Source organism: Gadus chalcogrammus, chromosome 16 (assembly GCF_026213295.1).
Source record: "Gadus chalcogrammus isolate NIFS_2021 chromosome 16, NIFS_Gcha_1.0, whole genome shotgun sequence".
NCBI classification, from domain to species: domain Eukaryota; kingdom Metazoa; phylum Chordata; class Actinopteri; order Gadiformes; family Gadidae; genus Gadus; species Gadus chalcogrammus.
In genome coordinates, this window is record NC_079427.1 from 12,684,949 (window position 1) to 12,710,062 (window position 25,114).

General features: G+C 45.8%; 1 protein-coding gene across 1 annotated transcript in view; it reads right to left on the reverse strand.

Moving 5' to 3' along the window:
* dner (delta/notch-like EGF repeat containing) overlaps positions 1 to 25,114 on the reverse strand; it is a 34,979-nt gene extending 9,865 nt beyond the window's left edge. The window contains exons 1-7 of the mRNA XM_056611725.1: positions 24,823 to 25,114; positions 6,936 to 7,280; positions 6,531 to 6,628; positions 5,421 to 5,584; positions 3,131 to 3,279; positions 1,306 to 1,459; positions 12 to 125 (exon numbers count right to left, since the gene is read on the reverse strand). Coding sequence (XP_056467700.1) covers positions 12 to 125; positions 1,306 to 1,459; positions 3,131 to 3,279; positions 5,421 to 5,584; positions 6,531 to 6,628; positions 6,936 to 7,280; positions 24,823 to 25,113 — 1,315 coding nt within the window. The 5' untranslated portion in view covers position 25,114. The remainder of the gene's footprint in view (positions 1 to 11; positions 126 to 1,305; positions 1,460 to 3,130; positions 3,280 to 5,420; positions 5,585 to 6,530; positions 6,629 to 6,935; positions 7,281 to 24,822) is intronic.

Consider the following 25,114-nt stretch of genomic DNA (forward strand, 5'->3'; position numbering starts at 1 on the left):
GGAGAGCTCACCTTCAGAGCAGTAGCACCTGGGTCCTGCCTGGCTGCTGAAGCAGGTGGCTCCGTTCTTGCAGGGCTGGGACAGGCAGTGGTCCACCAGAAACTGGCACCTCTCCCCCTCATAACCTAGAAGGCCAACAGAGACACTCAGTTGTCCACTTTGCCAGCAGGGGTGTTTTGGCAGAGATAACGGTGTTGTTCCTTGCGCTCTGGGCTGAAGCGGGCTTGTTTTCAGCTGCATTACTACTTATCTCAAATGATCCAATAATGCAGATGGGGAGAGCTGTGTTATTGCACGAAACAATCTGTCGGCATATGCTGTTGTAAAAGATTATCCCTCTTCTCGCCTATTTGAATTTTTTAGGCAACCTAACAGAATTTGTGAAAAAACAGGAATAATAGTCTTCAATGTATGTTCACGTGCTTATCAATACAATTTTGACTAATGACATAACCATCATATCATGGTCTTTGTCATCCATGGACAATGTGACAAAACCAGCCTGGTTTCCCTCATAAACAAGAAAAAAAACATTGGCCACCTCTGTTAAAAAGCAGGTTAAAAAGGATGAGGTATCCATATACCTGGTACCTTGTAACAGTAGCGTAATACGAGAAACACCAGCTTCACTCATACATAACCTCATGAAGGGATGGTTAGCGGGCACATAGACTTATGGGAGAGCTTGTGACGAGTCGTCTGCTCCAACTACATCAGATAATTCACACGTCCCTGCTAGCCTGCCCTCGCTGTGTGTTTGGATTCCAAAATAGGTCTCACTGACGACATCAAAGGCTCTCCATCTCCTTCATTTAGAGTCTTTCTCCGACACAAAGAGGAGAGCTCCATGTTGTTCTCTATGTGGGTAAAGTTCTAAGCCCTAAGTGGGTCTCCATGCATCTCAATGAAACCTTTCAAATCTTCGTGTGCAGCACAACAGAGAGTAGAATCGTGTCTCCACAGAGTTTAACATGTGGATGCACCATAGTACCACGTCGTTTATTCAAACAGTGCAACATAAGTATGATGGTCCTATAATTTGTCCATTTATTACTATTATTACTATTATTAATATTTTTTATGTACAAACTGAGAGAATAATAATTTATTATTATTTTTACAGGAAATGTTAATGGGATTGTTTGTTTGTTTGTTTTGATGCGTTATTAACTATTATTACATAGAACAAACAAACACACACACACACACACACACACACACACACACACACACACACACACACACACACACACACACACACACACACACACACACACACACACACACACACACACAAACACACACCTGCAGGGCAGGCGCATGTGAAGTTGCGCCCCTGGTCTCCCTGCCGTACGTCGGAGCAGGTGGCGTTGTTGCGGCACGGCCGGTGGTGGCAGGCGTCAAACTCCTCACAGAAGATGCCTGTGTATCCATCCTCACACTCGCAGAAGAACGTGCTCTGTAGGGTAGGGATGGGGACAGGGGGACGTGCACAGATATGCACACACACACACACACACACACACACACACACACACACACACACACACACACACACACACACAAACACAAGTTGAACACTTTCGTCGTTTCGAGACGTCTCTGAGTACATTCATTCGATATGAATTCTGAATGAAGACAAAATAATGAGGCAAGAAGAAAAAGAGAAAGTACCACCGCGCTCTTGCTGCAGTCGTGCGGTACGACAGCTAACCCTCCTTTAACAATGGGATAATGAGGCAGCTATTGTCATGCGTTAAGGTTAACGACTTCAGACGAAAGGGAACACTTTCTTGCTACTTCTTGGCAGCAAGGCCTTTGAAACACCGCCTATACCCCCCCCCCCCCCCCCCCCCCCCCTCCTCCAACCTTCTCTGTGAAATTGTGAAACTTGCTAAGCTAGCGTCAGCCTCAGCACAAACAGACCCTTTGCACCCAAATCCCCGGGCTTTGCAGGCACTAGAACTCTGCGCAGCCCCCCCGGCTCCGGCGCGCCTCCCCTCACTATCACACCATCGCTCCTCCATTAGAGCCCTCCACCTCCCTTCCTCTAAGAGCTCCCATCCCCCTCCCCCTCCTGCTCCTCCTCCTCCTCTCCTACTCTTCCTCATCCTCCTCCTCTTCCTCTTTATTACAGAGCGCATGCAACAGAGGTGTGGGGAGACACAGAACAAATGACCCAGGTTATTCTTTAGTTGTCTTCTATTTGCAACGACAGATACTGTGTGCTTGTGTGCGGCTCTCAGAATGAAGAGTGATGATTAATAGATTGCACTGCAGTGCAGTACATAACGCGGGTGGGGTGTGGATTTTGTGGTCTTTTCTTAGCCTCTGGTAGCCTCTGAAGAACGAGGGCTTTAATCGCAGAACAAATAAACTCTCAATGATGTTCAGCTCCCAGGCCGGTTCCCGTCGCCAGCCTTCAGTGTGCTCTGAGATCAGAGCCGTGTTGTTCAGATCTGCCCTGTCCTGTCTCGGGGCTGGCCCTCTCTTGGTTCTGTGTTTGTCCGTGTATGACTGGCTTGTTCTGCTCTTTCTGATGGGACTTCTTCTCCCTATTCTAGTTTGGGGGGGAGGGGGGGGCAGTAGATGCCGGCCTGTTTAAGATGTTTGGGCGCCCCAGTTGATAAGAGAGCATCTCTCTTCTTTGTTTGCTTTACTGTGAGCATGATACCATAAGCGGGCCGGCGTGCATTGATCAGAAACAAATCGGTGTTGTTTGTATTGCTGGGCACTGCCATGGATATGCTCGCTAGCCATTGCATTGTTCAATGTGTAAATCAATAGATTTGTGTAACTGGATAAGTGAGAGAGTGGAGACACACTTCCAGGCCATCTTCTTTATAGTTTAACCAGCGTCTTTTTTTCCCCAGCCTCTTTTCCTAATGTCTCCTACCATGGTGGTATATGGAAGGGGTGTGAAGGTTAACTATGTCTGCAATGTGTACTGAATTCAATGTGTAAAGTCGGATTCAGTTAATCTTTGTTCATGTTGCACACAGTGTGGATTTAACGTTTCAGATTCAATGATTTCAATGTCTCATGTTGGATTCACTGATTAAAAGTCTTCATGTTGAATCCGTGCCTTGGCTCACCGGCGGACATCCTCTATGGAAGGGTCCGGACTTACCGCAGAAGGCTGCGTGATGCACTTTCCTTTCCCAGAGCATTGTGGGTCACTGAAGCGGCTGCCTGGCTCCACGCAGCTGCTGGCCTTCACCGTCAGGTTGAGACGCAGTGTCACCTCCGGGGCAGTGGGGGAGCCCACACGCAGTATGCCTGAATACAGGTCAAAGTTATGCTTATTTGTGAACATAGAAAAGGATTGATGTAGTACAAGGCCTTTATCACAGAGATGGAACGGTAGGGAAAACACAGGTGCGTCTCATGGTGTTAATCATGGGCACTGGCATGACTACAGTCAAATGATTAGTGTTAGGAAAAAAAAGGATTTGAATACAGAGCAAAATATTATGCTTTGTAAAGTAGCCCTCACTACTATGGGAAACAATGGGAAAATAATGTTCCCAAGTGAACTCTCTCAAGTAAAGCAAAATAAAAACTTTGTAAAAAATCTTTGCCGTGTCTTGGTGCCCACACTATAAAATCAAGTAGTATTAGGAGCCGCATCAAGGCAGACAGCTACAGGGGGTCCTCGATGAATATAACATTGCAATAAAGATTAACTGGCAACATTAAGACGATGATCCGAGTCCATAAACTATTATCCCAGCGGGACAGACCTACACACACACACACACACACACACAGATGCACACACATTTGCAGATATGCAGGTGCATGTACAAACATAATTTCTTACCTACCCTAGTCATTTAACATGCCTCGTGTACGAGAGTATGAACACTTATATCTTTGCTCATATTATGCTTTTTCAAAAGCTAAAGAGGAAAAATGGCTTCTAATCTTTCTCAATTACACCTTTATTATTGTCCTCTATCTTTCTCCTTCTTATCTTCGTTCTCAATTTCCTTCCCTTAATTTATAAATCTGCCTGGCTCCTTAGCAGTATGAATCAATCTCTCTCTCTCTCTCTCTCTCTCTCTCTCTCTCTCTCTCTCTCTCTCTCTCTCTCTCTCTCTCTCTCTCTCTCTCTCCTCTCTCTCTCTCTCTCCCTCTCTCTCTCTCTCTCTCTCTCTCTCTCTCTCTCTCTCTCTCTCTCTCTCTCTCTCTCTCCTCTCTCCCTCTCTCTCTCTCTCTCCCTCTCTCTCTCTCCCTCTCTCTCTCTCTCTCTCTCTCTCTCTCCCTCTCTCTCTCTCTGGTTCTCCCTGTCTCTCTATCCATCCCATCTCTCCCCCCTCTTCTGACTCTTGGCTCCCTGGCTGATTTAAGCAGTCACAGAGGCTGTGTAACGCTGCTGTGAGACATGACCAAGGTCAGTGTCCAGGCGGGTTAGGGTAGGGTCTGTGTAAACGCTGGGTACTTGTAGCATAGCAATGTGGAACCAGCCAGCCCTTGCAGAGACAGAGTAAGCCAGCCGTCCCCCACTGCCAGGGGGCCGCCAGCCTCACATTGATGGAGACAGCAGCATGACCCCCCAGTCTGATAGCGTGACTCACATTAACCCCTACCATCTAACACCTGCCGCCGCCAGTAAAAGCTTTTAATATCCCAAGTGATGGTCTCGAACAACATCCGTTTGTGTGTGTGCGTGTTTGCGTGTGGGTGTGTGTGTGTGCGTGCGTGCGTGTGTGCGTGTGTGAGTGCGTGTGTGTGTGTGTGTGTGGGTGCATGGTTGTGGGTGCTTGTGTGGGTGCATGTGTGTATGCCGTATTCGAACAAAGGTTGAATATTAATCGCAATCACAAACACGAAAATAGTAGAGTTTTGTGTTTTCTTTATATGCAAATATTCAATTTATATTCATGTATTCAAATAGCATTCCCTTCTCCCTCAATGACATTTAAAGAATGAATGTAAAATTATATTTTATTAGCTCCAAGATGTCTTCTGTCATTGCAAAACGTGTGAAAGGGGTACTTTGATGTCAAAGCTGTTCTTCTTTGAGAGTTCAATAGTGGTGATGGTACCCTGCTGGCACCTCTCATTGGTACAGTAGACATGTCCTTGCAGACTTTCTCCTCTCTACCTGCTCTTCTATTACTTCAAAAAGTAAGGATCCTATGCAGATTTATATGAATATGTATTGTTTGTGTGTGTGTATTCATGCTTGTGTGCTTGTGTCTTTGTTCTTTGCATGCGTTTATGTGTTTGGTGTGTGTGCTAGTTTAAGTATCTTTGTTGTTTACAGTGTTTATGTCTTTGTTGTGTGTGTGTGTGTGTGTGTGTGTGTGTGTGTGTGTGTGTGTGGTGTGTGTGTGTGTGTGTGTGTGTGTGTGTGTGTGTGTGTGTGTGTGTGTGTGTGTGTGTGTGTGTGTGTGTGTCTGGCAGGGTCTTACTCAGGAAGTAGTTTTGTCCCAGGGGCAGGGAGTGTTCTGGTACCACCAGCCCATCCACGGCCTCCTGGAACCACATCATGGTGCCCTCCAGCAGGGAGGAGCGGAGGAAGCCCTCCTCCCCCACACGCCAGAGCACCGGAGCCCCACTGGCGTTCACCAGCACCCTGCAAGGGACGGATCACAGCTGATAGATTAGCTCCAGGAGATAGGTATGTAGGTGTATATATAGGTAGAAAGATATATTTAAAATATGTATAATTTAATATATTATGATATAGTGCCTTTCTAATATATATATTCAATATGAATAAATAATTCATTATTTTTTATTAATACTAATTAATTCGTAATTATTCATAAATGCTAAATAATTTAGAGAAAAACACATGAAACACATTTCTCCCTCTCTCTATCTCTCTCTACCTCTCCTCCACTTCAAATGAAGTGGTGGTTTTGTGTACGCGTCTGTGTGTGTGTGTGTGTGCACTCTCTTTCCGCATGTGTTTGAGGTGAGTGTCTGCATGTGTGTTCGTCCTTTCATGCCTTTTTTAGGGAGGGTATTCAGGGCACAAACAAAACGGAACAGAGGATCAGCTAATGAGCCTGTGCCCGTCGATGGGAGCGTGATCAAGCCCAGAGTCGTGGCTGTTATCGCTAATGAAGTGAACAGCGTTAAGGGCCTCCACTATTCACCTTGACCACTGCTCCCCGTACATAATTCATGACCGTTATTTACCTCTCTAGCCTGCCAAGGTAGTGCTGGGAAGGAGCACAACCCTTTGATTAGGCCCATGGACAAAAGGTTGCTTATGTTGGTGTTTTTTTGGGGGGGAAATCAATGTTATTTTTTGAAGTGAGTCACTAACAGATTTGAATTCTGCTCACTCTCAAGAGGAAGGGAGACAAATTGGGTTATTTCATTCAATAGATCCACTACTGAATGGGTTAGAATGGGTTTTTAATAGATTTTTTGATTATCCTCCATCTGGTCATCAGTGCAGCTTCTCTTGCTAATGTCTGACAAGCCTCAATGTCTGACAAGATTTGAATAACGCCTGATGCATCCTGAGAGCAGGATGGACTGCAGGAGTACCAGGACGGTAGCCTTACTTGACAGCAGTCTCCTCAGGCACCTCTACGGACAGAGTCAGGGTCCCGGACGTAAGCTCACACAGCTCCGGGCTCACACAGTGCAGACCCTCGGTCACCTGCATCCCACAAGGACACACAACCACAATCGTTCAAACACACACACTCACACACACACACACACACATACAGACACACGCATACACATGGGCACAAACACACAAATGTACGCGCAAACACAACCAGACACACACATACACATATGCACAAACACACAAATGCACACGCAAACACACACACGCACAAATACACAAACACACAAACAAAAACAAAAGCGAAAAATCCAATAACGATATTGTACTCAGAGACAGATCCCAGTGAAGACGCTCCTTGTCTGTTTGGTACAATATGACAAAGTGTTTTTACCCTCTCTGCCTCCCACAGCACTACAAGCAGCCTTTGCCCGGCCTTCGGTTGCCATGGTTGCAGGGTGGGCTGGGCTGGAGCTGAGGTGGAGGGGGAGCTGGTTGGCTGTTGCGGTTGAGTGGCGGCCGAGGCGGTGGAGGTGATTGGTGTAGCCAGCTCAGGGGCAGACGGAGTGGCCGGGTCCCAGTTGGCAGTGGATGGGTCGGGTAAGCTTTGATCACACCTCTCCCCCTCGTAGCCCTCGGTGCACTCGCAGGTGTAAGCTGTCTCCCCTTCTAACTCTCCGTCGCCGCGGCTGCAGTTTCCATGGAGACAAGGGCTGCTGGCACAGGGGTCTGTGAAGAACTACAAACAAGGAGACGGAGGAGAAGCAAAAAGAACAATGGTTAAATAAAATCTTATGAATGCTTCTTGTCGAACAGACAGCACTGCTGTTTCCTGCGCTGCTGCTTCCGTGTGTCTTTTGTCCATCGAAGGTGGAAGGTGCTCACTGTGAAAGCCCAGAGAGTACAGAGAGTGACCGTTTATGAGGTCGCTACAGCTTTATATGAGCACTGGGTCCCCGAGAGTCTCTCTCTTTGAACGACAGGACACCAGTGAACCATCAGGGATTATCTTCTGCCCTCAAACCCATAGTTCCACTCTCACACACACACACTCACACACACACACACACACACACACACACACACACACACACACACACACACACACACACACACACACACACACACACACACACACACACACACACAAACACACACACACATACACACTGACACACTGACACACTTGATCAAGTAATGACAGCTCTCATACTTGTATGGGTGTTGTATGACTTGTTACTTACACAATTGTATGACATCCCTAATTCAAGGAACACATCTACACGCATACATGGGTGAAACTGTATACCTTGACCAAACACTAGCAAACACGGTAAGAAATAACGTAGCCCCTCACTCCAAAGCAAGCTGCCCCCTTGTCATGCAGCGATAACTAAATGCACCCTGACAGCTTTCTCCAACAACGCCGTAGCCCATCAATAATTAAACATATTTTGAGGAAAATCGTTCTTGTACAGCCGTTGAAGGTGAAAGAGGACACAGCTGCCTATTGCCAAGTTTGCTGGTACGATACCTTGGTGCAGTTTGCCCTGCAAACAGAGTTTATACCAAGGCTTAGCGAGGTCTCTAATCCTAGACAACCTTCTCAACCGTGAATTCAGATATAAAATACAGCTGGAGGAAGCATTTCACCAACGTTTCAGCTATGAGGTCAGACTGGAAGTAATAAGCACAATTCACATGCGAATGCTTTGGAAAGAGGCATTCTTAGGAAGAACCAAGAATAAAAAAGTCCCCATTTCAATCATTATGTCTTTGGGAAATGTAATAGATGTGTAGGATATATTTATTGCACGCAAATTTTCAACCCTCCAAATCTGACACTTTAATCTTTAATGATTGCTCCCTGTACATTTTGTACAATCACTTTTGAGTAAATATGTCATACATCTTGATTTAGCAATTTGACGTTTAATTTCGAGCCATGTTTGAGTAGAACATCAAAACGCGACGCAAATGTTTTGGCACTCGCTTTCAAAGGACGTCACTCTTAAAGAACTGGCCAGCAATTAGCTGCATATCAATATGTCACTTAATATTAGTCCTTAAAACAAGAACATGACACTCCCACAGAAGATTTAATGAGATGGAGGGAAACAGACTAAAACGTTGTCCTGCCCGGTACCCAATGACTAATTGATCTTCAATGTGTGTGTAACAATTTTCAATTACGTTTCAATGCTATTTTTTCTAAACCAGAAACAAAACCAACAGTGTTTCACAACAAACAGCTCTGCGTCCGGAACCATAAAAAGCCAATCATGCACTATCGGCAGGCCTCACTGCTGGGATTAAACGTGTCGCCTGTATGAAAGAAGCAGCTAATAAAAATGCAGCAGATCAAGCGCTAGGCTTGAGAGGGGATGAACAGACGGATTCTAACAAACAATAATAGCCAAAGTCCCCCGTTGAAAGACACCAGAGTATATGCATGAATGTGAAATATGGAGAGGAGGAGATGGGGGGGGGGGGGGGGGGGGGGGGGGGGAGAAGAATGGAGAGAGAGAGCGAGCGAGCACGACGGACAGCCCGTTGCTCGTCACACGGCTCATTAGGGCTGCGGCGGCTCAGGGCCGGGGTCCAACTCCCTGGCACGCTCTCAGAGCGGCGCTGGTCCCAGGGCCCTGGCAGACAGCACCACGGCGCCTCTCCGCACCACAATAAGGACCGAACACAGGGAACGCACTTCAAGGACACGGCCGGCTTCAATACAACAACTCCTGAAGTGCTTCAGAAGTGTTTTCTCTTGAATGTGCATTCTTTTTCTTCACGGTTTGAGGTGGTTGGCCGGTGGATGCTATTAGTAGAGCCCTAAAACGCACCCAGGGTGCGAACGAACCTTTGAGGGAATCATTCTGTTGTACACCTTGGTTCCTTTATCTGTACTCCCGAATGGGCGAACACAAGACAAATTTCTGAGGCTAAATGAATTGCTTAGCAAGTTGCAGTGATCTATTTGCTAATTTGGGATAGTTGTCCTGGAGCTGAATGGATCAATAAGGACAAGCGCAACGGAGGCTGGGATCCCATTTAGAGTATTGGCGTCATCAGTTTACGCTTGGGCACAGAGTGGGTTCAGGCTCCGTCTGTGCATGACACACACACACACACACACACACACACGGACACGGACACGGACACGGACACACACACACACACACACACACACACACACACACACACACACACACACACACACACACACACACACACACACACACACACACACACACACACACACACACACACACACACACACACACATTAACACTAACACTCACACAAATAAATAGGCACACAGACAAACACACCCCTCAACCAATGTTTGGATCAATGATCTATATGTGAACACAAAGAAAGGAAAGAGACAGGGAGAGAGAGAGAGGGAGTCAGCAAGACAGAATGACAAAGTGGGAGGGGGAATCAGAAAGACAGAAAGAGAGGGGGAGAGGGAGAAAGAGAGAGAGAAACCCTGCTGAGTTTTAATGGAACTAACGATTGGGAGAGAAGAGGAGGAGAGACAGGGATCTGAAGTGCTAAGCAGCAGAACATTCTGAAGCCTCGTAAGATGTAGAACGCGGTAAATTATACATGAAACTGAAGCCGATAATGTAATTGTAATTTGCAAAGTTAACGCACGACTAAATTATCCACAGTGGCGCCGTATTATTTATTAACATGAACGAAGAAAGATTGACGGCAAGTTAGAAAACGAGTAAGGCTGTGTATATTGTTTAAGAGTTGTCCTTCATCTATTTCTGAATCCCTCATTCCTCTCCCTGCTTGCCTTAGCTTTGCTATAATGGAGGAAATGATAGTAGGGTGAATCCTTTTAATAATTTCTTTAGAAATAATATCTTCGAGGTTATTTAGTCATTCTTTGCAACAGTGTCATAATGCCAGTTTCAAAATTCCTTTCTGATGTGTATGTATATGGGCAACATTATATGATTATTGCACCTACCCTATGAAAACCATGGACAGTTTAAGGCCCAATCCCATTTCTACCCCTTACCCTTACCCCTCCCCCTTGTTTTTAAGGGGTAAGGGGAAGGGGTAAGGGGAAGGGGTAAGGGGATGGGGAAAGGGAAAGGGGTAAGGGGAAGGGGAAGGGGAAGGGGAAGGGGAAGGGGAAGGGGAAGGGGTAAGGGGTAAGGGGTAAGGGGAAGGGGAAGGGGAAGGGGAAGGGGAAGGGGAAGGGGAAGGGGTAAGGGGTAAGGGGGAGGGGGAAGGGGAAGGGGAAGGGGAAGGGGAAGGGGAAGGGGGAAGGGGGAAGGGGGAAGGGGTAAGGGGTAAGGGGTAAGGGGTAAGGGGTAAGGGGTAAGGGGTAAGGGGTAGAAATGGGATTGGGCCTAACAGTAGCCCATAATAGAGGGCCCTATTCCACCAGTTCACCAGCCACAACAGCCCCATGGCTGACTCATCTGAGAGGTGTGTGATAACATGGGTGGTTTGGGGGGGTGGAGACTTTAATGGTCAGAAATATAAACACGACACACACTGCGCACTTCACATCCTTTCTACACCTACACACACACACACACACACACACACACACACACACACACACACACACACACACACACACACACACACACACACACACACACACACACACACACACACACACACACACACACACACATTCACTCCCTTTCTCCTTAGTCTCTCCAGCCTACACTTATCCAAGCAGAAACACACACACGTGCAAACACATACTCACACAGACACAAAAACACACGCTCACGCCCACATGTCCATAAACACAGTGAACGAGGGAAAGATTGAAAGAAAGAGAGAAAGAGACAGACCTATAGGAAATATACTCAAAGAAAATTGTGTAGTTGCACACACGCTAATTGATGTACACACATTCATTGGTATATGCCTGTGCACGTGTGAAAAGCTGTACATCATTACTTTTATGTGGTAATCTGCGGTGCAATAATATCCCACCCCAGAGTGTGCAATAGTTCTCATATCTATCTTTGTTGCCATAGCTACAGTAACCAGGTAACCTGATGGCAATTAGCTTTCATACGTGTGTGTGAATGTGTGTGTGTGTGTGTGTGTGTGTGTGTGTGTGTGTGTGTGTGTGTGTGTGTGTGTGTGTGTGTGTGTGTGTGTGTGTGTGTGTGTGTGTGTGTGTGTGTGTGTGTGTGTGTGTGTGTGTGTGTGTGTGTGTGTGTGTGTGAAAATGAACAGCACAAATTTTGCGGCTTGCCATGTGAGTCCCGGTGGTTCGGCTGAAAGACCCCCCAGTGTGAATCATAATGATAACGCATTCCATAAAAATAACTTATCACGCTTTTATGAAACTATTTATCACCGGCGTGTCTCTCCCATGGTGAACGTGAGAACACCCCCCCCATGGTGCCGAGAGGAGAAGCATCAAGAGCAGGGGAATCTGCATAATCACACTATCACTTACACAGAGTGACTGGCACAAGAATCACGTGTCGGTTAATAGGAATCTTTATGCAGCATTTAAAGAAAGATTAACAGCGCAATGGTGTGCCGTCTGTGGCACATGGTGTTGAAATGCACAAGCAGTGCGTTACGACTACACAGTGGTGTTATTATGCAGCCAGCACCGTTGTCACTTACCCGTGTGTGTTGGCTCATTTTGAGGCGCATCACTTATCTTTTTTTTTCTAACTCTGAGCTACCTTGGAATAAATAAAAGATTGAACTCTTCTATTGTTGTGTACCGTTATTGAGTTGGGTTTTGGTGCAGACTCAGTAACAGTGCATTTTGTAAAACCGCGAGAGCGAGGTACTGAGATTGATGCTGTTGTTAAAGGTAAATATTAGGCTAGACGGCTGTGCCAAGGCTGACGTTATTTATCCATTAAAGGTTTGTTGTCAGGTAGGTATTGTAAACATATGAGATTCCTTTGTATATGTTTAACCATAACAAGGTAAACAAGATCTATATAATGTAGGAGAAATATTACATTTTTCTTGCCCAGATTTTTCAACTAAACTATTCTAGCTAACATTGGAGGTAAATTGAAAACATATATTTAAATGTATTGTTGTTTACTCACCTTTGTAACAGCTGCTACAACAAGGTCTAACATACTATAAGGAACATTTCAGCTAGCCAGAGCTGTGGTATGAGATTGTCAATATGAATTAGGAGGTATAAATGTTGAGCCCTCCAAATCCAAAATAACTAAGATAGAACTTAATATAATAAAAAATAAAGACTTCAGGGTTTAAGGGAGGGCTAAAATCCCTCTGAAATTGCTCCCCAATTCTCATTTTAGATTGAGTTAAAATATCTCTTTCTAGATGTTTGAATCATTTTAAAAACAGAAAGAAGGTAAATTATCTCAATGCATTGCATAACTTCTGAGGTGGCCCGCAGAACAAATTTAAAACATTCAAATACTATCACTGACTCTCAATAAGGCAATGTCCACACGGACAGCAACAAACCGAAGAAACAAACACACACACACAAATGGGACAACAAAAACACTTTTATATTGAATAAACATCCGTACACACTATGTGCAAGCTACACACACTATGTGGCTTCTGTTCAAGTCCTACACATCCAGGGGCAGATATCCGATTGCAAGAAACCCCATACTCTGACACACTGACTCAATAAGGAGCCCTATTCCCTATCCCACCATATCGACAGTAAAACATGAATCATAATCTAGGGAATGCTATTAGAGCGGTTCAACTATTTTTGAATGAATAAGGATGGTACCCTGTGACATTCAAATCTCCAGACGCCACTTAATTTTTGTGTTCCTCAAAAATGCCCACGCATCAAAGTTAAGGGTCATTCTTTCATCATGATTTAATTTTAGAATACTCGTAATAATGTCATGTTCTTCGGATTTACTGTAGATATTATGGACATTCGCATGTCTGTATACACTCTGATACTTATGAATGAATAGCCATTTAGATGTGAGGCTTGTTTTATTAATATTAATGGATAGATAGTCTGAGATCGGAATAACAGAGGTTGTGGAAATGGACATCAACCGAAAAGACAGTTGGTTACAATCTAAGTTAGATAAAAACCTCCAACAATCAATACCTGAATAATGCCTATTTTATAAAAAAAAATTGCATTGGTTTGATGGTTAAAGTTTGGCATATATAATAGCGTAAATCAGATCATATAAATTAAAAAACAATGCACCATGTGTGATTTCAATCCAACAAAGGGCATATACCTATATACCTATGTCTTCAACTGTTTCATGTCAAGCAGAGACAGGCTTGGGTTTAAGGCTGGGGTTATCATCTGCTGAGCTTTACAAGAACTCCAGGTCTCCCTACAGCCTGATTTCTATTGTGTTAGTATTACAGTAATCCACATCACTTAACCTCTGGGAGTCTTTCTTCTTTCTCAGATCAATCAGTTAGTTCAACTTCTTTTGTTGTTTATGACCATTTGTCTGTCTAGCTGAAACCATGCTGTTCTCTATGAAAATGTTGGGTTTGACAGATGATTGACAGAGCTGACTAGGCTTACAATGACATTGACCAGGACAGCTAGACATGGAAGCTCTTCTGATGAGCTCTACTGAGCTCTACTGCCCTGACACCTGACAACCAAAAGACAACTTTCACGTTGATAGCTTTGAGTGAGTAATTCATTAATTTGGGCAATTAGTGTTTGCGGTTGTAGTAATATATATTATATATGTGATAATATTGTGTGATAATATTTCTTGAGGCAGCCAGTGTTAGGGTGTTGATGATTTAAAATATCCTAGCCTTTGGCAGAAGCACGATGAAACGTCAAAACAATTAATTAGTTCCCAGGGAATGCTCTATTTAAACTTTAAATTTAAAATGTTCTCTTGTAAGAGTGGGCGCACGCTGAGCTTGTACGACAAAGGAGCAACAATGTGTATTTCTGATTGTTTCTGTGTGTGTGTGTGTACACGCTTTTTTGTGTGTGCATGTTAGTGTGTGTGTGTGTGCGTGTGTGTATGTGTGCATGTGTGTGCGTGTGTGTGTGTGTGTGTGTGTGTGTGTGTGTGTGTGTGTGTGTGTGTGTGTGTACGTTTGTGTGCTTCTGTGTCTGTGTGTGTTTGTTGTGTTAAGACGGGGCTGCGAGGGGTCTGCTGTCACTCTTGCTATGTGATAAATGATTGACAAGCTCCAATAGTGTGTGACCAGTCGGTCTGTGTCTTCAAAATAAAAGCTCAATCCTGCAGACATCATCTCATGAATTTCTCCGCTTCATACTTACATTTCAGTGTGGTGCATCTAAATGTTGTGGCTATAAGGTCTGACTGACAGCTGGTGGTTAAGATACAGTTTTGTTTTTTGCTTGATTTCCAGAGAGCTTATATTCAGAGGTAGCCTAAAATCGAAGGCTCTTTGTCTAATAAAATGCCTGTTTTAAACTCAGTGTTGCAGGCTTCTCAAGCCTTTTTATCTACAAGGTGGATGTACAGTAACAAGAGGACATTCAAGGAGATTAATAGCACCGTCTCAGAGGTTTGCCCTGTTGGATTCTAAGTGCTTCTGTAGAGAACGTCCGTGGGAGTGGAGGTCAGATTCACGCCTTCTTCTTACCAAGAAGACAAGCCGTTGTGTCTCCGAGCACGGTGACACAATGGAAGAGGCAGCGAAGCATCAGCCATATCATGTACAGCATGTACAACACTGTGGCTCCACTAGCCTCACAATCACTGTGCGCATCACGTGAATAATAGCATGAACATCACTGTCTGAAGTCCCATTCCAGCTGGCGCTCTCTGTGTATCTCTCTACGGGGTGAACTGGGAGAACCGCTACAGGCTGTTTAGTTGTTGCTCTTTTTTTCACTAGATATTTCATTTGTTTTTTTCAGCGCTACAACCCAATTCCAGTAATCTCATTTGGGAGAGAGATTTTCCGTCCGGGGAGACAATGTTCCGAGCTCTGTGTTGAGGGTTTTCTCATCATGCGGGCGGCCGGGGAGATAAGACGGCCCGACGTGGCGCTCCTCGAGCGGTCAGAAAGTGCACGCGATGCACAGTAGCCTTTAATGTGAGCTCTCTCTCTCTCTCTCTCTCTCTCTCTCTCTCTCTCTCTCTCTCTCTCTCTCTCTCTCTCTCTCTCTCTCTCTCTCTCTCTCCGCACATCAAAGCGGCTGCCCGCACGCTCTCCACGCTGCTTATCAGGATTCCGGCCCTGTGCCTTCAAAGGGTTTCGCAGCTTCCTTCACCCAAAACAATCAGTTCCAAGGTGGAACCCGTGTTCTAAACTCCGAGGGAACTTCCTGTCATCGGGTTGTTGTGTGTGTAGTGTATACTAATACGAACGGGACGGAGAGAAAAGAAGAAAGAACGATGGACAGGAAGAAAACAGCAGAACAGGGATGTGTCGTACACAAAGCAGACGATGAGTGAAAAGTAGAAAAGGAAGAGATGAGAACCCGGTGGGACAAACAAAGAGTGTGGGACCGGGGCCGGCTCAGCGCGACGGGTTATGATTAAAGAGGAGAGGGGTTCTGGGTTGCTGCAGCGAGGCGGAAGCCGCTTTGTGTTTGAGTAGAGCTGCGACTGGAGGGGAGGGGGGGGCTCTCCTTTACAGACGCTGCTGCGTCAAAGCCCTGCAACTCCTTCAGAACAGCACTTTGCAGATTGTTGGAGAGGAACCATAATTGAACCGGGTTCTTGAGACCCTGAGAAGCCGGGCCACTCCGGAAATATAACACCAGTCACACATCAGCAGGTGTGCAGTGTTTGTATTGGCTATTGCTTGGATGTAGACCATGGATCAATTCTGTCTTACATGTCTACATCTGTGGGTGTCACCTCTGGTTTTTTAAGGGAATTTGTCGTGGCAGTGTGCAAGCACATTAGCAAAGGTTACACACATTGAATGCCTGTTAACAAAAGCACTAGTATACAGAGAAGAGTACTTTATGTGTATATCGAACAACGTTTTCTTTTTTTGTTCCCATGGTGTCATAAATCAACATACTATACAAATTGTATATTTTTGCAACATGAGTCTGAGACTCATCCAATAGGTACAGCAGCGTTAGTTAACGGTGTACATTGTGCCTCGTGTTCCCGGGGCTTCAGGTACAGAGATATACAGATCAGTCCCTGTGTTTCACAGGGCTACCACACCTGTCAGGCCTGTAGTCTTGAAGACGTTGCAAGTGGAACGCTCTGTTCCTGCTGTCAACCAGCCTCTGCAAATAAAGAACAACCCTTCAGTGCAGCATCCTCCACTCAGCAAGCCAGGTCAAAGCAGGGCTGCAGGCAGGTAGGCACAGAGTATACCTGCTCTACCCCGGGAGAACCGAAACACAAAGAGAGCCATCCTCAAATAACCACGCAGGAAAAAAACACGCGGGAAGAACCGCTACTTGCTCCCAGTCTGCTGTAAGAGTGCTCAGAGTCAGGGCTGACCCAATGTGCACCGCCACCCTCCCTATGGTGGTGCTGGCTAGTGGGTGTGTATGTACGTGGGTGTGTGTGTGTTTGTTTGTTTGCTTGTGTGTGTGTATGTGTGTGTGTGTTTGTTTGTTTGCTTGTTGAGCAAATGTTATGCATGCAATGCTCTCAATCCTTCAATAAACGCTCTCTACAAAGAAAGCTATTTTAGGGATGGAAAGAAATGCAAAAAAATAGAAACAAACCACGCATCTTAAAATAGCCGTGTTGTGTTTAGCATCAGTCTCTCTACCTGTTCTTCGCCATGTGCTCGTCATGGGTTTATCACTCGATATGAGTGGAGGACGGGAATAAAGCCATGGTTTGAAATCATGATCTTCTGCAAACCGTTGACAACAGATATGTGTCACCACTGCCTCTGAACACTTGCTATTTTCAAACGGAGAACTGCAATTTTCTCGAAATGTAGAAACGCCTCAAGGGAGGCATGATAACAAGGTGGGAAAGGCACAAAAAGAAAGGCCCACCATAATGGAAAAGGACGCCTGATACCAGTTTCTCTTTTAAGCAAGAGACATCTTGGCAGGTTGGCAGTTCCGCTGGGTATCAATGCTTTTCTCTTTGTTTCATGGCCACCATTTCGTAAACAACCTCATCATGTGTTGGGTACTTTTTTTATGTGTCTGAACTGATAGTTTTTTTTTTTTTTTAAGCTAAAGCTTCTGTACTTCATTCTTTGCTATATATCTTTTCACACACACGATAAATTGCTTTAACATCAACCAAAAAAGAAATATTGATTTCTTACTTCTTGTGACCACAGCAAAAGAGGGATCAGGTGGAGATAAATCAGTGTTAAAGCCCTGGGAGGTGAAGCTCAATCAAATGTTCTGTAGCCAAGCTGAACACACCACCTCTCCGTACCCCCCCTCCCCCCCCCGCCATGAGCTACGTGGAAAGAAATAGGCTGATAGTGTTCACAGTTAAGGTAAGGAGATGGTTTACATTAGATGAGATCCATTTTGTTTCTAGTCTTTGTTAAAAAGTGTTGTGAGGACTGAGCATCCGAGGACCTGAATGATTCATGAATAGCAGAGGATCTAAAAAAAATTATACATATATTTAGATCTATATTTGTTCTAACAATAACAATCGTTTTTTCAACAATCAAATAAATATATACATCAAATAAAAAATAATATGCATAAAGGTTTCTTTATAAATAATAATAATAATAATAATAATAATACAAACATATTGTTATTTATTTATCATTCTTCTGGATCTGTTCATCTTTCATTCCAATCATGCAATAAAGCCCTCAAGTCAGGAGTCTGAAAATAAAAGGATTACACAAGAACGTTTTGGGTCGTCTGCGTGTCATTCAAGCAACTACTTCACACTATTAGGCACATGGGCATTTTGTGTGACTGCGAGAGACAAAGACAGAGGGAGGGAGAGAACCTGTTACAGGCCTGTCATTGCATCCACTGCAGGAACTGTATTTAAAATAATTCATATCAATAATTCATTATTTCAGTTGTTAAGTATTATGCTTCTAATCAAAGCTAGTTCTAATTATAACAACTACCAAAGTTATATCATCGCAATTAATAATAATCTGGAAAGAAAACAGTTTTTGGGGTACACATTAAAAATGTTCAAAGATAAAAAAATATACCTAGAATGTAAATAGGATGCACGGTTGCATATAAGAGCATCGAAATATAGCTTTTTTTATCAAAATAGTGTTCCGGGTGAGGGAGCCCGCCCCCCCGAACACCTACAGAGGGCCGGCCTCAGGCCCCAAAGTTTCCGCATCCTATCAAACAGTTTGGTAAATTAGTATGCAAGGTTTGCTCAGAAAATGACTGGGAAATAACTTTACAAACTATCCTCATGAAAGGTTACAAGTTAAACACTAAATATGCAAGATATATTTTTTAACTGCAACCAAGTCCCTATCCACTGCAGCAAAGTGCTATGAGCACTCATTACTATGAATTATATGAGTTTGATAGTGGGTTTGATATTCTTAGCATGTGTTGTCCACCTTGATTCACTTCCCGAAACTTTCAGCAAAATACTCAATCCTTTCATGTCGCTGCAGTATATTTTTCAAATGTTCATATCATATCAGGCGGTCGATGAAAATACATCAACCAAAACAACAGGCAGTATCCCAAAGACCCCTTAGTCATCATCTTACCGAGAACATTTTCAGCGCAATTCCCGGCAGACCGCCAAAAAAACCTTCCACAGTTCGCTCCTTCGCTATCAACCTACCGACAGGCCTGGTGGTTAATACGGGATAATCTCTGTGGCTAATGCCCAAAGGCTGACTGTGCCGCTCTCCCCTCTCTCCTCTGAATCGCCCCCTGGGGGTATTTTTTTTATTCAATATCTGCCATTTATTGTTCCGGAATAGCAAGAGGATGTGTGCGACAAACCAAGATACACACAACACAGCACGCTAGCCTTCTCCCAAGTGTATTCATTAAATACCACTCGCATCACGTCAAGTGACAGGTGTAGGTGGGGCTGTGTGGGTTGTTGGCTCTTGTTGATTTGTTTGTTTATTTATTTCGGTTTGAGTGTGTCAGGCGGCTGCGTCTATTGGAGGAAAAATGTGATGAGATGATGGAGGGTATGGAGGGTAAGATGGAGGGTATCGTTCAGGAAGAGTGCCTCTGGAACAACATGAGGACTTCAACACGCCACCAGGCGCCACTTTTACCAAGTCTAGAATATAATGTTAACAACACGCCCCTTCATGTACTGTCCCATGCTGATCAGCATCAGCACACATGCCTGTGCTTTTCTGGCCAGTCCACATGTAACCCTATTAGAGTGTGTTGTGTCGAGGTGACAACACGATGACTCACTGGAAGAGCCGCCAACCTCACGGTGACACACGGTTACGGAGAATTACCGCCGAGACGAAACCGCAATGGCCCCTTTTCCCATTATGGCACAGTGGAGTGACGCAAAGGCACTGCTCCGTTAGAGGGAGATATAAATAGCTGCCGATGCAGACAGACAGGGGGGGGGGGGGGTAGGAGGGAGTCCAAAACCAAACCCGTTGGGGAAACGCCATGGCCTTTTTCTTTGCATTCAGGACAGAGAGATCGCTAAGTCAGAATAGTGAGGCCGACAGACTGACTGAGATAAAAAGAGTCCATGAATTGGACTGCTATTTTAAAGATAACTACATCTGAGTTGAGCAGTGGCAAGTAGACACTTTGAAGATTGTTATAGGAAGTGGAAAAACCCAGAGTTGGGGACACAGAATACAAGTATTCAAAGCTCTACCGGATTTAACCCATCAACAAAAATGAAGGCAAGCAGAATGTTCCGTTGTTTTTCCAGACAGATCTACTATGCTAAGCAATGTCAATCAAAATGTCCCACCAGGCTTTAGCCTCACATAGCTGTCACAGAGATGTTAGAGGAAAACTAGGCTGCAGGCTTATCCGGTGTGTCTGTCTGTCTATTTGGAAATCTTCTCCTTTCCTTCTTTCCTTCCCTTGCCTCCTATCCTCCTTCCCTTTGCCAGCCTAGCTCCTTACCTTCGCCTTTGTGTGTGAACTTCCACAACAGGTGCATGTATATATCGGTAACACTGATCCAGATCCTTTTGATTATGAGGAACATGCATCATAAAGAATCTTTGATCAGCTGAGTTTGAGCAGAGAAACCCAGCCGAAGGGGGGAAGAGAGGAGGAGGATGAGGAGGAGGAGGAGGAGGTGTGGGTTTGAATCCCATCCATATGCATGTCCATCCAGGGGCCGCTCCGTATCAAAACCGCTACAGGCGGATCAAAAGGCCAGGTAATATTTGATATGGAAATGAGCAAAGTGATTGGCCACTGGCCCACCTGTTCAAAGGCGATAGGGCGCCGCATCATCACTTCTGAGGCCCAGAGCACGAGCAGAAGTGATGCCTTACCGATAACCCCTCGGCGGGGATCTCACGCTGAACCCCAGCGCCGCATCAAAAGACACTTGAAAGCTCGGAGGACATCTTTTCACCCAGGTAGCATGCGTCACACTCCACCGAGAAGCATTTAGACGCTCTGGGTACACTAGGGGACTGCTCTACTCTGTGGGTGAACATGTGCCCCCCCCCGCCCCCCGTGTTCCAGCTATTCCAACACCTGTACTCAATAAGGGTTAATTGGTGTTTACTTGGGCGATGTCAGCAGGAAGCCAGTAATAGGTGTACTGTTATTAACGGCCCTCCACCAGAGCCGACGGTTACCCATGCTCGGAAATGAGGCGTAGCCGCTAACTGGAGCATTGCTTTTAATGACGGGAATCTGATGCTATACGCTCCAAAGGCTGCTCTAAAGTTTACGTACCGTCGGCTAAATGCAAAGCAACAACTTCATCCAGGACACAACATCGGCTACAGGAACACTGCCCAATGCTGATGGCTGATTATTGTCACAAATAAGAACATTTCAATGATAGATTCAGATTATTAATGTTAATGTGTAAATTGTACAAAAATCTACATAAATGTTAAATCATTTTTGTGTATTTGGAATAAAATCTACCTCATCAGATATCCTCGTTCATTTTCCCGCAGTTCCGGACGCATGCTGCTTTGGTAAATGCGGTGAAGAGGGATGAGACGGGGGCGATAAATATATAGATAAATATACTTTGTATAAATAAATATCGAATCATATCCCTGGTGGCCCACGTCCCCCTTCCTCCGCTGACTAACAAGCTGGGATATCATATCAAAGCACTGCTGAGACCAAAGGCTGGTGATGAGCTTTGAGCTCCGGCTAATTGGATGAGGCTGGGGGGGGGGGGGGGGGGGGGGGGGGGGTGATCAACGCAGCAGCAGCAGTGTGGAGCACGGACCCAGGACAGAGGGGGCAAAGTTTGACAGCCAGGCGACGCATCAGTGCAACCACAGGCCTCCTTACAATTACCAGCCTTGAACAATAGACATCAAGAGGAACGACGTTTGGTTAGGATCAAACAGAGGACGGACGCTCCTTCCAGAATCGATGAGAAACTTAAAGACGGGCATCCTTTCCGCTCCTTTAGACGCAAAGTGCAAAACAGCAGGATAAACTCTCACGCCAAGACATGCATAAATAATGCAGCGGCCGGGAGGCTGTGTCGACGATGCTGATAAGACGATTACTCTCCCTAATCAAAACGCCAGAGGTATCCCAATTACATCTTCCTGGGCTGCGGTCTTCTGGTGGAGGCTGCTGGACTCTGGATGTGCTAGACCGCACCACACATATTTACCGGTGCAGAAGAAGGCTGGATCGCTAGGAGCTCATGTGTGTATAGCCGGGACGGTGAACAGGTCGTCTGACCACTAGAGGGTCACTGGTTTCCCCCATCCCTTGGTTCCTCTTGCCAACAGATGACATGCTTAGACCTTCAGCAAGCCAACCCTAAATGCTCCAGATGGGTTGAGGCTCAAGGCGGAGTGTGAAGTGTGAAAGACACAGTTCACACTGCTATTGGCCTGCGAATAGGGGGTAAAAGGGATGCGTTCGCTGGGACGAGTTTTGGGTTGGCATAAATGGAGATGGCAAATTGTGCTCCATGAAGTGAGTTCATAGCAATGATAAACTCTAGCAAGAGCTAACCTCCAGGTTCCCTTCCAGTAAGCTGCGTTCACTGGAACGCTGTAAGTGATTGAAACTAGAGCAGAATTTCAATTTTATTTCTATTCAGGTCACCAGAACCGCAGCTCCTAACTGGGTCTAACACCGAATGTAGAAAGCAAGAGAGAAGAGATGTGAGACATAACAGGGCTAAATATTCGTGTTCGGCTACATTTTTATTCACGGTTTGAATCCAATCTTTTGTCGGATTTTGTCTTGCCAGCCGTGCTCTCTCCCTCTCTCTCTCTCTCTCTCTCTCTCTCTCTCTCTCTCTCTCTCTCTCTCTCTCTTCTAATTTCTCCCCGACCCGTCTCTATCCTGCAGTGATCCGGCACTCTCTCTGAAATACCCTCTACACCCCCCAACCCCTCTCTCTCTCTCTCTCTCTCTCTCTCTCTCTCTCTCTCTCTCTCTCTCTCTCTCTCTCTTCCTTGTTAGTGTTAGCAAAAGGCACAAGCAGAGGCCATTCATTATGACCAACCCAGACAGATGATAGATCATACACTAAATCTCCACGGCACTGCTTTAATGTTTCAATGGAGAAATAACTAACCATACGTTTTGGGGGAGGGGGGGGGACTAGCAGGTTGGAAAATGCCTCAGCTGCTGGGGAAGAGATCATGTGATCTGACCCACCGTAGAGAAGGATAAATGAGAGGAGGACAAGACGAAGGAATGACAAAATGGCATCCTCCAAGAGCCTGTCGGTCCCTCTCACTGATGTCGAATGAAGAATGAAATAATAAATAAGTGGAGGATGATTGCTGTTTGAATGTGCTGTCTGTGTGGAGGAGCAGAGGAGCAGTGGAACCATCCGGAACAGCGGCAGACTGCTGCTGTCCTCTTTCCACTATCCTGAGAGATAGAAAACCAGGACAGCAAAGGAGCCCGCTACCAGTGTCCCCGGCTGAATGGTCCATTAAGTTGTTCCTCTCTCCGGACACAGAAGTGCACACACCAAACACACACGCACACACTCGAGCACGGAGACACACCCACACACAAACCCGGCACACACCCGAGACACAAATACATGCACAGACAGTCCCTCTCTCTCGCTCTCTGCACGCCCACACACGTGCACACATGCACACGCACACACAAACACACACACACACACACACACACACACACACACACACACAAATATATACAGATACACACATACACGCACACACACGTTGAAGAAAGCACGGGAACTAGCACTAGGGCAGATGACGGGAGCGATGTCTGCCACCTGTTGGCGGTGCTAGTGAAGTTCCCCCTCCTCCCGTTCCTTCAGTCACCTTGTCTCTCCCTCCTGATGGGCCGTGTCGTCATGGCTCCACAGTTTGTCCTTCTGGCTTCTAACGCATGAACCCATTCACCCACACATGAGTCAGGGGCTCCAGCACCCAACAAAGCACACAAGACGGAAAAATTGTCTCTTTGTGTGTGTGTGTGTGTGTGTGTGTGTGTGTGTGTGTGTGTGTGTGTGTGTGTGTGTGTGTGTGTGTGTGTGTGTGTGTGCGTATATTTGTGTTTGTGTTTTGTCTTTTTCCTCTGTTGATTCAGTTTCTATGTTAACACTGATCCCATTGCACAAACCCCCAAACACACACACAAACTGCTGAGAAACAAAAACCAATAAACAGGATGTTTTTCATTCATTTCCTACTGTTAAAATGATATTCTTGCGCATATCACACACACACACACACACCCACAAACACACATTCACAGTGAGAAGCGCACACACTGCTTTCACTTGCGTGCTCTACTGCGGCTCCTTGCTCCTGTTGCCACAGCAACGCAGCACTACTCTCCCCGTCTCAATAACAGCTGCCTTACTGGTATTAAAAACCATCGACAAACTGGGAGGACAAAAATCCCCCCCCCCCCCCCACACACACACACCCACACACAAATGTTTACAAAGACAATGGGTCAGCATCACAAACTGTGAACACATTTATCCTTACAGTTGAATACAGTTAGGTCTTCAACGGAGGAATGCAGTCGCAGGAAACTTCAAAGCATGCATGAGCACTCTCACTCACACACACACACACAGACACACACAGACACACACGTATGCACACACGCACACACAAGCATCCTCTACCAAGCAAGTCAAACCATTTCACTGTTGCAGTTACACAAACACACACACACACACCCACACAGACACACACACCCACACACAGTGTCACTTTACTTCATAAAGGCGCAACAGCAACCCGACGCTCCGTCTCCTCACCTCACAGTTGCGTCCGGTGAAGTCGGGCGTGCAGGTGCAGCTGTACTCCCAGGTCCCCTCCGGCCGGCCCTCCGTGTGCAGGGCCAGGCAGAAGCCCCCGTTCAGGCAGGGCCGGCCCTCGCAGGGGTCCAGGCGTGGGGTGGCCTGCGTGGGGGTTGGCTCTGCCGGAGCCGGCGTGTCGGGGGCCAGCTGGAAGGCGGAGGGCATGGCCCCTCCGAGCGCCGCGTTGTGAAGCACCAGGAGCAGCAGCAGCGAGGGGGACGCCAGGGGAGACCCCGGACCCATCCTCATC